A 13,958-nucleotide genomic window follows, 5' to 3' on the forward strand; every position below is an offset into this window, starting at 1 on the left:
GAATGGTGTTTGTTTTCCCACACCCATCCTTCCCCTCAAGGGATGGGGCTGATGGGGGAGTTTCTGCCTCCAGACTGGGTGCCAGGAAGCTGGGGGGCTGTTTCAGAGCAATCACAGCCCAGACTGGAACGACCAAGCCCTTTTCCCAGAAAGCAGCCTGACACATCTTAGCTTTCATTCCTGGCACACAGGGCTGATGACGCAGTGTGGTTTTGGGCTCCATGTCTGTGAGCAAGGCACCTGTCATCCCCATCATGAATGGCACATTATCCTCCTTAAAGTCAGAGGAGATTCCCCTCAACTCCACAAGCCTCCTCACTATGTAAGCACCAGAGACTGGTTAATTCCTGCTAGCCTGTCATGGTTGAGGAACTCTTCACTAAAGTGGTATTTGCTCCATCCGAACTGGCACAATTTGGCATAAGCAAGGCTCCATCTGCCTTTCACATGCCACTTCACAGCTCATTTTTATCACAGCTTTCTCAGGGGTTTCAAAACAAGAAGCACTGTTTGCCATAAACAAAAAGTAAAATGAGAGGGGTATAAAATGCAAACTGCACTGCCTACAGCCATATTGCTCCCTCACACATCAGCAGTACATAATCCTGGGAACAGCTGGAGCTGCAGGAATAGGTACAGTGAGCAAATCACGTACAGGTATTCATGGTACAAATGCATTTGCACATTCTTAAGCAATCCTACAGTGCGATTTCTAGCCCTATGACACAGTTCTCTGATAAGGCAGCAGCAGGTAAAATTGCTAAAGATGCCACAGGTAATCAGGCACCCACCAAAATAAGCTGTGAGCCTCAGGACCTGTATCTCAGAGTTTGGGAAGTCAGAGGAGCATTCGCAGAGATGGGTGGGGTCAATACTGCCTGGAGTCCTCCTACTTCCTTTTGAGATGGAGCCCTAAAGCAGAAAGCTTTAGGAAAGAGGCCAACCACTCTTAGCTTCATCTCCTCATCTGCATTCAAAGCAGGAGCACAGGAGCTCTTCGCTCAAGAGCATCAGGATGATGATCAGAAAAAGTAGCAGCAGTGGACCAAACATCATCCCCCTCTTCCCCAGTACAACCAGGGCATGTGTTGCTTTGGGCTGCAGAGATCTCCTAAAGCATTAGCCACATGGAAAGCCCCCAAACATCAGAGCTGGGGAACTGATAGTAATTGAGTAATTGAGTGCTTCTCTTCCATTGCCAGGTGGGAAATGGAAAAAAAGCAGCCAAGAGGCCAGCTTAGCTCCCAGCTCAAGCAGATGATACCTCCATGGCCCTTTACCTGCAGACCAAGTAGGAAGCAGAATGCTCAGCTCTGGGAGCAGGGAAGGGAGAGAAAAAGGCAGTATTCAGTATCAGTACTAGCTCTGGCATTAAAGCAGCATAGCTGGTGCTGGCAGGGTTGTAAACCCCATGTCCTGTCCCTGCTGAGAACTAAAGAAAACAAGAAAAAATAAACAGTCTTAAAAAAAGGACACGATGAAAAACAAATAAAAGGAGGAACAGGCACAGGAGAGTCCCTCTAAAACAAGCAGGGAGCAGGCCAGCCCTGGCCAGCTCTCCTCCCGTGCCCCACCATCCCCATCAGAGATGCTGTGCAGCTCCAGGCATGGGCAGTCCTGAACAGTGCCCTACCTCTCCCCCCATTTCAATCCTCTCCCAGCAGCTTTAAGTAGTTAGGCTAATGGAAGCCAGTCACTTCCCCCAGGTCACCATGGCAATGTTTCCAAAAGACAAAAAAAAAAAAAAAAAAGAACCCCCCCCCCAGCATCAACACCATGCTTCCTGGGAAGGCAGGGCAGCTCTCCAAGCTGTGCCTGCCCTCCCCATGGGATGGGCTTTAAAAAGGGGCTGAGAGCAAAGGGGAAGAGAGATTTTAGTGTTTATTCTCCCAACAGGCTCCCGGGGGGAGACTCTGCACATCCAAGAGTTTTGCAAGCCTCCAAGGAAAGGAGGGAAGTTTCAGTGCTGTTGCTCCTGGCCTGGAGATGCTGAACATCACTGGTCTCACCACCATGGTTGCTGCAGGGAAGGGTGGGACCATCATACAATGGTAGGAGGGAGATTCCATCATGGAAGAATGCCCTCTCTGTAGCCAAAAAAATGACCACGATGTTTTTCCTTGCAACTTGGGGACAAGATACAGGCAGGGAATGGAAAGTCTCTCCAGGACAGGGTTGAGATGAGAAAAGGATAACTGCATAAGCCGGCCAGCAAGGGAGGGTCTCCCAGACATTTTTGTCCTGTTGACTGGTAGAACTGGCCCAGCAGAGCTGACAGTGGTTTCTTGAAAGTGGGGTGAGAGAGAGAGGGGCTGGAAAAAGCGAGGATTTGCTGGAAATGGACAAGTGGGAAGCCCCTCCATTCCCCTCCGCACCCTTTCCCAAGGAAAACATTGCTGCTCTGTGGCTGCTAATGACTTCCAGATGGAGCAACAGGGTCACAAAATGTGGAGGGCTCTCCTGGGGCTCTGTGGTTCACACGGGGAGATGAAAGGCTGTACATGCTGCCCTCATCTGCAAGAACAAGGCAAGGAGGAAGCAACAGACACCCCCCCTGTCAGAAAAGCAGAGGGGTGGTGGAGAAAGCCCCAAAGAACACCCTCACATGCACACACTTGTGCCCAAAACAACTGCACAGAGATGCCACAGTCAGACTTTTTCCTCTTCTGCCTGTTCCACTGGAAAGGGATTTGAGTTTTGTAAAGTCAGCATACTTGTGAAAGCTGGGAGGAGGCCTACGGCACATCTCCAATACTAGGGTGGACAATAGTGGTACAGCACAGGAGACCCAGGTTGGAATATGCTGGCTCATCCTCTGCCCAGCCACAGTACTTCTGAACACCTCTATGTGACCTGGGGCCTCACCCACAAACAGAGCACAAATCCCACTGGAGGATTCCTTGTAGGCTTTGCATGCCTTAAACACATTGCTGTTTTCAAAGGAAAACTGTCAAAGCTACAGGTTTGAACAGCTCTGAAGAGCAAGAAGCCACTCTGGCACAGGTCTGGGGCAGCAAAGCCAAAGGGAGAGAACAAAGGAAAAGGACAAGTACATTATTTGTAGTTTGGTAGATCTGAAGCCAAAATAACCCGATGGTACCAATTATTTAAAGTCATAATCAGTTTTAGTCTGCAGAGTAAATGAATCTCAGGGGTTGGTCATGATGAAGGTAGACCGAACTGCAATTAAATAGAAATGCAATTAAATAACATGTTGACTTTTTAACAGAAATTGAATTCTATGATAAGAATACAAACAAAATGATTGTACTGTCAAATACATGGTATAAGCCAGATACTTAAAGAAAAGTATTGACAAAGTGTTTTGCCTTAAAACTGCTATTTTAAAGAGAATCCAGTATTATTGAAGAAGTCGATCTGACAGTGGTTAGAGAAAAATCTAGCAACAAGTAAAAATACCACCTTTTTTTTTCCTTTAAGAGACTAAATAATTATATTGTCCTTAACTGTAAATAAGTTTATTTCCAAGACAGAAAAATGCATGTACTTATATTTTTAAAAACACATGTATTATTTTTTAAATAATCCATTTGCAGTGTAGTCCAAGGCCAAATGTAAACCTTGGTTTTGAATGCCAAGCACACAAGCCTGGCCACAGCTCATGTGTCTGCTGGCAAATCTCCAACACAGGGAGCCTTGGTAAAGAAGAGCACAAATGGGTGAGAGAAGAACCCTGTCCTGAACCAGCTGAGTGCATCTGCAGGGATCACTGCAGCACCTCATGCCAAAATTGAAGGTGGTTTTTCACTAGTGTTCATTACAGGACCTAGAGACCAGGACTCTCAGGCTCTTCTCTGGCCCTTTCACAACAAGTTAAGTAAAAGATCTGCTGTTGAGTCTAACCCCATGATATACAGAAGTTGGCACCATCTCTTAAAGATGCCTAAGATTTCCAGAGGGATGGGGACAAGGATGTGAGCACCAACAGAAACCAAGACCTTCTCACTGCTCATGGTGGGTCCATGCTCACTATAGCACTGCTGACTTCCAGAGCCTTTGTAACACACCAGAGTTCTGCACAACCCCCTCTGCAATGAAAACCACCCTGAAACCCCAGAAATCACTGCTTTTTGTCCAAGGCAGTCTTGAAAAGGTTAATTAAGCTGCTGTTATGGATAGAAGGCAAAGCTCCTCCATGATCACTCAGCCAACACAGGTCTATTTGGATGATGGGCTGGGATGCTCTGCACTGATGGCCCCATCTAGGACCCCTGGCAAGAGCAGCCAAAGCACCCTCACATGCTGTAAGGACAATGGGCAAACCTTGGGGAGCTGAGACAGATGTCCTGATGCCTACCCACCTATGCACTGCTGCTTGGCAGGCCCTCCTCTCTGCAAGGGTCACATCCCCCTGACCCAGCAAAACCTCATGACAGGACTTCCAAAAATCCAGAAGACACCTATGAAAGCTTGCCAGCAGCTGCAGTTCAACTCAGATGTGCACTCATTTGTGAGAAAGACTTCAAAGCCTCCCTTTCCGGCCCGTTTGTTCTAGCCCAGTCTGTGTGAAAAGCAGCTTGAACTCATTTCCAGGGCAGAAATCATTATCCTGGACTGTGTGTGTACAGAGGAGGATGGTGAAGGTGGTCTGTGATTCACCTTGTTAGAGAGCCTGCATTTCTGTTAGCTGGTCTCCCTGGCCTCTCCTCAGCCCCTCGGCAGCACTTGGCCTTGCAGGCACACTCACCACCTCACCATTAGTCTGAAGCCATTGCTGCCCTCAGCTGTCCTCTGCCTTGTCTTTGTCAGGTTTTGCTGTCTGACAAGCTTGGGAGCTGGTCATCAACCTGGTATCTAGGGAACTCCCCCCACCAAAAAACACAAAACCTCCTCTTGCCTTTCTGTTGGGCCAGTGATACCCAGCAGGATGGCAGAGAAGGGGAGCAGTGGCAGCAGCCTCAGTGGCCAAGTTTAACCTGTATGCCTGCCCAAAACCTCACACCCCTCCCCAGGGCTGTTGGTGCCGCCATGCTCCAGGGAGGAGACACTGCCCTGCAGTGCAGATTTACTAATAAAACACAAAAAAATCTAAATGGGAGCAAAATGAACCACTTCTTCACCCTGAAAGCTGCAGGGAAACCGCACCCCAGCTCTGGAAAACCCACCCTCAGTCACTCTTCATCGTGGCTGGCCCCACTCCCAGGGCCGAGCTAATTAGAGCCACTGGTCGTATCACCCTGTCACTTGCTGTGATCTGTTGGAGGCAGATTTCCTATTTTGGATCTGGCAGGACAGAGTAAAGCCGAGACCATCCAGCTGCCATGCTCCATTCCTTGCCAGGCAGCTTGAGGGAAAGCACAGGAAAGGCAGGCAGCAGGGGCAAGCACCCAGTGATGCTCCCAGCACATGGGCAGCCCAGCAAAGTCAAAATGTGAAATCCTGGCATGGAGACTTAAGGGAAATAAGAGCTGAGGCTTTTGTCCCCAACCTCCTCAAAGCATTTCACCCACAGCAGCCATCTCCAGGCATCACATAACCAAATCCTTGAAGGATGAGGAACCTGGCTTTTTCCTCCCACATTATCTTCACTGTCATCCCACCGAGAAAGGACAAAAGCAGTAACTCCAGTGTCACTTGCCTCTTTAAGAACCCCAGGGGCTCATAAAACTGGTGACACCACAGCACTAACCTGTTGTAGAGAGATCAGACTGTTCCAGTTTGTATTGGTATCTGCAGAGAGAGACCAGCTCAGCCTTTTGCTATGGGCTCTCATAACACATTGATTCACAGTTTTGTTGTTTATTTGTGATTTTTTAATGGCACTTTATGTGTAGGGTCAATAAGTACCTGAGACGTGATTAACCAGTTGTTAGCAACTTATCAATGCTTCTAGCTATCCTGAAGGACGTTTTCTGCCTTGTGACCAACACCTTCCCAACCTCCAGAGACAGAGCTTTCCAGGTGTAGTATTACGCAAAGACAAGAAGGATTTTAGTTTTTCAACTACAAATAAAGCAAATAAATGCCTATCAGACCATAAGCCTAGCTCAGATGAAGAGCAAGTAATTTCCTTTATAGTCATGAAAGCATGAAACTACTGTGCTCCAGCTATCCCCATCCCTGGTCCCACTTAATCTTTACAGCACTGAAGCAGTTAACTTCCCATTTGCTGGAGCATTCGGTCCGCAGCCAAAATGGAAGTGCCAAAAGCCAAGACTGCAACAAGTGGTTAGGGGATCAGATGGTTTGCATGCCGTGCTGAGGAAAAGCCCATGAACAAGGGTTTGTTTAATAACCTCCCAAGCCAGCCCACAAGACAACTCGTTGGATGCAGTGCCAAAGTGCTGGGGAGGAGGGGTAGCGCTTGTGGGAAACTCCAGCCCCCAGGAGCCCCCTCCCTGTGGGCTGGATAGGCAAGCAGGGGGAACAGCTGCCTGCACCCAGGGGGGACTGCAGGGATGGCTGCTGCGACAGTCCGGTATGGAAGCTGAGAGCAAGGATTGCTCCTCTCCTCCTGCTCCTGCAGTAGGCTGAAGGCAAATAAGCATCACACCTGGTTCCCTGTAGCTGCTCTGCTCGCCACATCCTCTTTCTTCTACTTCCCCACTGCCCTCAAATCCCACATGCCAACCAGCTGCATTCGTTATTTTTCCTGTCCGGTAACACACAGACGCCCTGGGAAAAGAGTCTGTAACGAACAGCTGCACCTTTGAGGCAGGGAAAAGGACACAGAGAGAAAGAAGGAGACACCAAACCGCTGCTTTCCTACTTCCCCTTCTCGCTCAGTACCAAGCCCATGATGGAAGTTTTCCTCCTCTAACAGTGTTTATTGCTTCCCCCTGTCCTGCAGTGCTGCAGCAGAGCCTGGCTAGCCTTTAAAAGCCTCCTGACAGATCCCAGGACCAGCGCCCTGTGCCAGACACCAAAAAGTGGTTTGCAAGGGGCGGGGGTGGGGAAATCAGCTCTGGAGGCCAAGCTCAGAGATGTTCCCATTCCCAAAGCTGGAACATTGTGTACATGTGTACACTGGATGCCAGACGAGAAAAACGAGGGAGTATCAGTTGTAGGAGGGAGGAAAAATAGGGGTTGAAAAAAAAGCAAAAAGAAATCCCAGCCTTCAGACTCCAGAGGTCTGGCTGGGAGAGGCAGCAACTGAAAGAAATGCTCTTCTGTTATTACTGCATGGAAATTACAGCTGCCAGAAGGAATCCAGGCCAATCTGTTGCTGAATATAACTTTTAAAAGACAGCCAGCCTCAAATCATGGGCCATTCACGGGTGTCAGAAAGCCAGTGTGGTGGTGGGACCCATGGTTCATTCCCCACTGCCTTCTAAATAGCAAAGGCCAAGGACAAAGACAAAATAAAAAGGGGTGGAAGCGTAAAAGATGCCCAATAGGCAGGAGAGAAGGACTCTGCCCCATGCTCCAGGTCCCCTAAGTTTGGGGAGAAAGTGTTAACTAAGGAGACATCAGTTGTTGGCCTCCCAAAAAAAGGAGATGTTTGGGCTGGTTCCTGGAAAGGAGAGAGTTTAACTTCATACAAGTTCTGAAGTTCTGTTTTCTCTCTCTAAAACTGAGATCTACAAAGGGAAAATGCTGGGTGTGAGGCATCAGAGTAAAGACAGCAGGAGATGGAAACCCACCAGTATTTGCAGCAGGAGCATCTTCTGTAATCAGGTACAGCCAGGGAGAGGGCTCAGGCATGCCATTTCATGGGCAAGCAGGGAAACACAATGGAAAACTTTTCCAGAAAGTAATTTTAGCTACAGGTGAGAACAGGACATCAGATGAGACGATGTTCCCAGCCCCGTCGGCTTGCGCTCCAAGCCAACCCCTGCCTGGCAGCCAGCCCCTCCTGCAAGCTGCTCCCTCTTGTCTGCGAGGGATCATTGGAGAACAGGGCAAAAATAGGGGGTTTCATCTTCCAGCAAGCCAGCATGCTGTCAAATTAACAAAAATCATGCTAAGCTTAACTTTAACACACAGAGGCTCCACCTGCCCTTCCTGGAGAACATGAGTCATGCACTCACCAAGCTTCACTTTCGACTGCCAGGCACTCCGTCAGCTACTTTTACACCCCTTTAGGAAACAAGACAAGCTTCCAAGAAGTCTCCCCTCTTCCCAAATGTGCTCTGGGAGAGACTGCAGTGGAGAACAGCAGCGAAGAAAACCCACTGCATGCAACATGTCATTTTACACTTTTAGCTGATGTGACTTTGGATTCTGCGCTTGGGCCACAGCCAACATTTATTGAAGGTTTTGGCTGGCGTGGCAGGGGATATTTTGGAGAGTATGAGGGCAGCAGGAGGCATTTTTATTTTGACCTCACCTGGAGCTTTCTGCCCTGCTTTTGAGTACACTGCAGGTCACCCTGAGGTGTAACACCTACACAGCAATGCCAGCATTCCCAGACCTACTCACCGACGTAGAAGGTGTTGGGGGCCTGCTTTTCCCCCAGCTGCAGGTAGAGGATGTTCGTTGTCTGCGAGTCATGCCGGAGCCACAAGGCCACTCCCAGGATGATGCCTCCAGCCAGCTGGGGAGAAAGCAGAGGGAAGCAAGGGTTACCCACTGTTCCAGCCACATGGGATCCAGAATGGCAGTTTTCAGGCGGGAGCAGAAGGCTCGCTTTTCATCTTCCTGCAAATGTACAAGAACATCCTTCCTAAACATCATTCCACCCCTACGACATGTTTTGTGACCCACACCACATAAGCCACATGATCCTCCCTACTGTATGAGAAGACCCCTCATTCTGGGGATGGGCAAAGCCCTTTCCAGTTCCTGCAGCTGATTTCTTTCCCAAGAGCTATTTTATTACGCTATTAAAATGGAAGGCACAGCCTCACCCAAGCAGCACGAGATGTGCCACTGACATTTTTAGGAGAGCTTTTAACAGAAGTTAGGATCAACCCCAATTACTCCCTTTTTCCAATGGGCTGTTATCACCCCATTTCATTTCAGTGTGGGGGAACCATCCATTTTTCCCTCTGTCCCCAAGTCTTGCATGCACACTACTTCCCATCCAGGGGCAGTCTTCCAGTCTGAACAGACCCAGTGTTCCTCTAGTACATATGGCTTTCCCTAATACAGGGACTGAAGTGGAGCAAGGCCTCACTTCAGGCCAAGACACAACCACACTGCTTTTGGAGGCCTCCAGGCTGATACTGATGCCTTGCCCACGCTGTTGAACAGCAGAAGAGCAGCACAGTTGCATACACACGTGTGCACGCCAACACGCAAGACTGACCCTCGAGGCAAGGATGAAAACACACTTCATAGATGGGAGATGTTCTGCACATCAGCTTGTCACTGGGATATTTATGCACAAACAATGGGAAGTTTTATGACTGAGCTCCTCACTGTTTTCTCTTTCAGGGAGGGGTTGGGAATGGCAGTGGAAGATGGGAGCAGAATGGGGGCACTCTAGCAGGGATGGTGTCACTGAAAGGAACTCAAACTAGATCATTTCCAGCAGGACTTGCTGTGTTCTCCAAGACATCCCTCCTCCATTTAAAAGCACCTGTTCAAATGCCAACTTAAGTTTGAGTGTCCTAAATCCTTGGAAGCCATTTATCTCAAAAAAGGGAAGAAAACTACCAAAGAGTACAGAAGTGGAAACATGTTTTTTCTAAAAGGGTCTGAGTCAGGTCAGCTACAGGCATGATAGGCACCATAAAGGTCACATTAAAAACAAAAAAAGTTTGTTCAGTATAAGTGTAGACTCCAGCTGTGCAAGCACAGCAGAGCCTCAGTGAACACAGGAGGACTCGAATCTGCAAGTCAGGCTGTCGATGGGAGCCTGGCTCTGCCCCTTGGGAGGTCAGGTGGTGGTTTCCTCCTTGCTCATTTTTACAAATCCCAGTCACGAGATTTTTACAGGGGCACCATTGAAGCTGGGGCAAAACCACACCATTTGTGCCAAACTCACAGGCAAGCTGACCTTGGGGCTTTTCCACTTACTGGAGGGAGAAAATCCCCACAATCTCTTGGAGAGGGAGGGAAGATTTTTGCAAGCCTTTCCCCAATTTGCCACCAAAGTAATCCGTTGGCACGGCCCTTCATTCCTCCTGCACTTGGGACAGCCTGAGGTTTTCCAAACACTGGCAATGGAGAAAAGTCACGAAAGCCAGTCTGTGCTCAAGTCCAGCTCCAAATAAGGCAGGTTGTAGCTTTGCAGAAAGTTACTCAAATCCAGCCTGGTGTGGCTCGTTCATTGTCAGGGGGGTAAAGAAGTTCATGTTTATTATCCCAGAAGGAAGAGTATGTCCCCAAATTAATCAGTGCCACTCTTAAAGTAAAGGTCTCTTGGTGGCTGCTAGCGAAGAAGAGATCCTGAGGAAGATCTGTGTTTCTGTGCTGGCTGGGAGATGGAAAGAAAAAAGGCTGCAGCCCTTTTTGTTTTGGTTTTCCCCCTGCAAGGACACATTGCTCCGCCCTGGTATGCTGCCTTCTGCACCCAGCAGTACCCACCCCAGCACACCCTGACACCCATGGTGAGGTTGGGGTGACACCAGCAGCATCTTTCCAATCAAATTTGCCCTAAAATGCCCGACAGAACCAAAAGCAGGCTGCAAGCTATCCTCGAGATATTTTTTAATCATTGGAAACATCAGCTGAAGGGACAGAACCTATTCTAATGCATCAACCAACCCCAGCAGTGAGGTCTGCCTAACACAGCCAGCTGAACCAACTCCAGATGTTCCCAGTTTCATCCTGAATGCACCCCAGGAACACCCCAAGTCTCTCCCGCATCGCCCAACTCCATTTGCTTTTTTAACAGAGCATGGAGGACTTCTGAATGGAAGCTTTTATCCAATGGCAGCTGGATTTCTTAAGAGAAAATGACATTCACTTACTAATGAAAACAAGGTTTAGGCTATGATGAATAACTTTTTCCATGAAAGCCATACATCCTTCCACCACCAAGAAGCGCAGAACATAATTAAGGCATCTTTCTTCCCAAAGGAAAGAAAACGAGGGAGAAAACCTTGTCGGCTTGCCACAGTAACCCTGCCTTCCACTGTACCTTGCTTGAGATAATGTCATTTTTAATAAAACAACTTTTTCCAGATACAAGGTTGGTATTTTCTTCCCCCTCCATCCTACAACTGCTGCTGTTTGCCAATATGAGAGCCAGAAGAGCTCCAGCCACTGATGAGTGTCATGCTCATCTCTAGGCTGCACATTCTCATACATACACTATCCCTGTTTTTTTCTGCTGTAGATATCTGTGATCTCATGCTGATTATCCCACTGCTCTTTGTGTGCCCAGCTTGTCAGACAGCAACATCGCAGAGGCTTCAGGCCGTCACTTGTCACGACACACTGCAAGTGCTCAGCACAGCTCTCCATTTAAATTTTTGGGGACTGCCTTAACGAAACCAATAATCTAAAAGCTGCAACTTGAGCCAATGCCAGCAGCATGTCGGTCTTTGATCTGCTTTCCAAAAGACAACTTCCCCAGCCAGCCCTTCCCCTACCAGCATCACAGCACTTGCAGAGGCACATCACCAGTGCTCCCCAGGACAGGGCTGGCCCCGGACCTCACGCCCCGGACAGTCTGCCGGCACAGCAGAGGTGGCGCAGCAGGCTCCAGTGTTTCCTCTTTACAGCTATTTTCCAGCTTCCAGAGATTTATTGCTTCTTCCACAGACAGCTAGACTTTTCCAGCTGGATCCTGCCGGCCCAAGGCTTGCTTTTTCAGGAATGCCGTTCCTGCTTGACACAGTGGGGGGAAGTCCCCATCGAATGCTGCCTCAGGGAGGGAAAAGGCAGCCTGTCCTTGAGAGTTGATGGGACGGTACCCCGCATGATGAGGTATCACCGTATGAGTACCCTTATGATGGCATGTGTGCAGTCCTGGTTTGCTGCTCCATCCACAGTGCATGTAGTGAGGCTCCCTCCTGGACTGAGCCTCACCAACTGACATGCTGTCCACCCTCAAATTTCCCAGGTCCAGCTGTGGGGCAAAGGAACAAACCCATTTTTCACAGCTTAGTCACTCCTCCCCTTCACAAGAAATTCTTACAAATTAGGGGTGCAAGGAATGGTCCCGTTCTTCCTTTTCATGTGGTGTACCCCATTTCTGAGCTGCCCCCACCTTTGCCTGTTGCTGCCCAGAACTCACATATGCCAGGATGTGCCTCACCTCCCTGGTCCCTTCCGCTGCCTCCAGCCCTTTTCCTCCTGCTCCCTTCTCTCCACCCTTCTCTGAAATAGGTTTCCTGGCAGGGAGGAAGAAGAGGAAGAAGTCCTGGCTTGCCAGTCATGCCAAAGCAAAGCAGACATTCTGTGGCTCAAGCCAGTGAATGAGGGAAGTGGAGGTGCCAGCAGTTTCACAGTGCTGTATTTTTAGCAGCCAGTCCTGCCACTAGGCCATGCTTCCCAACCTGTGTGAGCCTAAGGGCTGGGAGAGGCTCTCGTCTTCCTGCAAAAATGCTGCTGGCAGAGCCTATATGCTGCAATGCCTGTGAAATACCACTGCTACTATCAAGAAGCAGGATGCTGCCAAGAAAGCTTAACGAATTTTAGCTGGTTTATGATTAATGATGGATATTTTTAACAGGTTTTCAGGCTGCACAGGTTTGCAGCTTCCCTTACACCACCCAGAAGCAGAGCCCTTCATGGGGGCAGCACCCAGACCCACTCGAGAAGCCCACCCAGGGCTCCCCACAGCTCCTCTCCAGCACAACTTGCAAAGCAGACGAGATGGAGTAACACTGAATCCCCCATCCTTCAGGTGTGGAGAACCAGGACACAGAAAGACAAGTTGGCTCGCCAAGGCTGAAGCATGTTTCCATGCAAGAAGGCCCTTGTAGGACCAGGAACCAACTGCTAATTTGGGGTTGAATGCTTTGCTCCCATGTCATTTGGGGTTCTCTAGCTGGAGCTAGAGAACTTTCCAATAGAGCTAGCTACTTTCCAATATGTGCAGCGTAAATAATGAAACAGCATCTTGTTGCTGCACCCAGCATGACTGGGGAAAAAGCGAGGAGATAAGAGACTCATAACTTGATGGAAATTACCTTTGGAAGGGCAGTACACGCCCTTGCAAGGTCTGTGCTAGGACCTTACAAGTTCTGCTCTACCAGCTTGAGGACTGAGGCGGGCAAGAGAGGAACCCATGGAATGTGTGCAGGTAGCACCAAGCCTGCCTGCATCCTGCACCTCACCTCCTGGAAAGTAGAAGATGAATTTCTTTTCTATTGCAAATAGCTGAGCCTCATGTAAGTGCTGAAAGGGCTTGGGGTGCAGCAAGGGGCTGGTGGCTGAATTGTGGCCCGTGAACCTGGAAACTTCGGCTTGCGGCTGTGAGAGTCTCCACGTTATGATGGCACATCTTCACACCAAAAAGGCATTTGAAATTTTAAGGTGAGAAGCACTAGAGATCACCCCTGTGCTGCTTGTTGGGATGCCCTGAAGTCCCTTGGGAGGGCATAAACAAGGGAAGTGACTTAAATCAGACAGGCAGTTTCAGTTTGACAGCCACACAATCTAGAAGCTTATCTGCTGAGCTCGGCACCGGCGCTCGCAAGCAACAGCGGCAGATAGCACTCTGAAAAGTGAGGTCTCTCTGCTGCCTTCCACAGTGCAACGGCCTCCAAATGTCAGGCTGAAACCTTGCAGGCAAGGCCTGCCCAGAAATTGCCAAAAGGGTATTTGGGAAGAGCCCTGTGCTCTGTAGGCAGGAGAAGGAAGGCAGCCTGCAGCCCATGCTCTGCTCCCAGCAGCACACCTTCCAGCAGCGGCTATTAATAGAGCTGCCGGCTGGAGCGAAATTCTCTGCTGGTGCCTATAGTTACCAGCCCCACAACAGTGCAGAGCTTTTCAAAACAAGCTCCAGAGGAACACTCCCAGAGGAGCAGCATGCCAGAGGCCAAATAAAGCTTGATGAATGAGAGTGGGAATCCAGCACCAAAATCCAGAAGCTGGGCCCTAAGATGGAGAGCACTGAGCCCGCAGGCTGCCCGCCTGGCACAGCCTGATCCTTACTG

The 13,958-nt window shown here is 49.3% G+C and overlaps 1 protein-coding gene across 1 annotated transcript in view; it reads right to left on the reverse strand.

Annotated features, from left to right (window-relative positions):
* CD81 (CD81 molecule) overlaps window positions 1-13,958 on the reverse strand; it is a 32,696-nt gene that overhangs the window by 13,857 nt on the left and 4,881 nt on the right. The window contains exon 2 of the mRNA XM_032692368.1: window positions 8,383-8,497. Within this exon, the coding sequence (XP_032548259.1) occupies window positions 8,383-8,497 (115 nt within the window). The remainder of the gene's footprint in view (window positions 1-8,382; window positions 8,498-13,958) is intronic.

This window comes from Chiroxiphia lanceolata, chromosome 6 (assembly GCF_009829145.1).
Source record: "Chiroxiphia lanceolata isolate bChiLan1 chromosome 6, bChiLan1.pri, whole genome shotgun sequence".
Taxonomy (NCBI): Eukaryota; Metazoa; Chordata; class Aves; order Passeriformes; family Pipridae; genus Chiroxiphia; species Chiroxiphia lanceolata.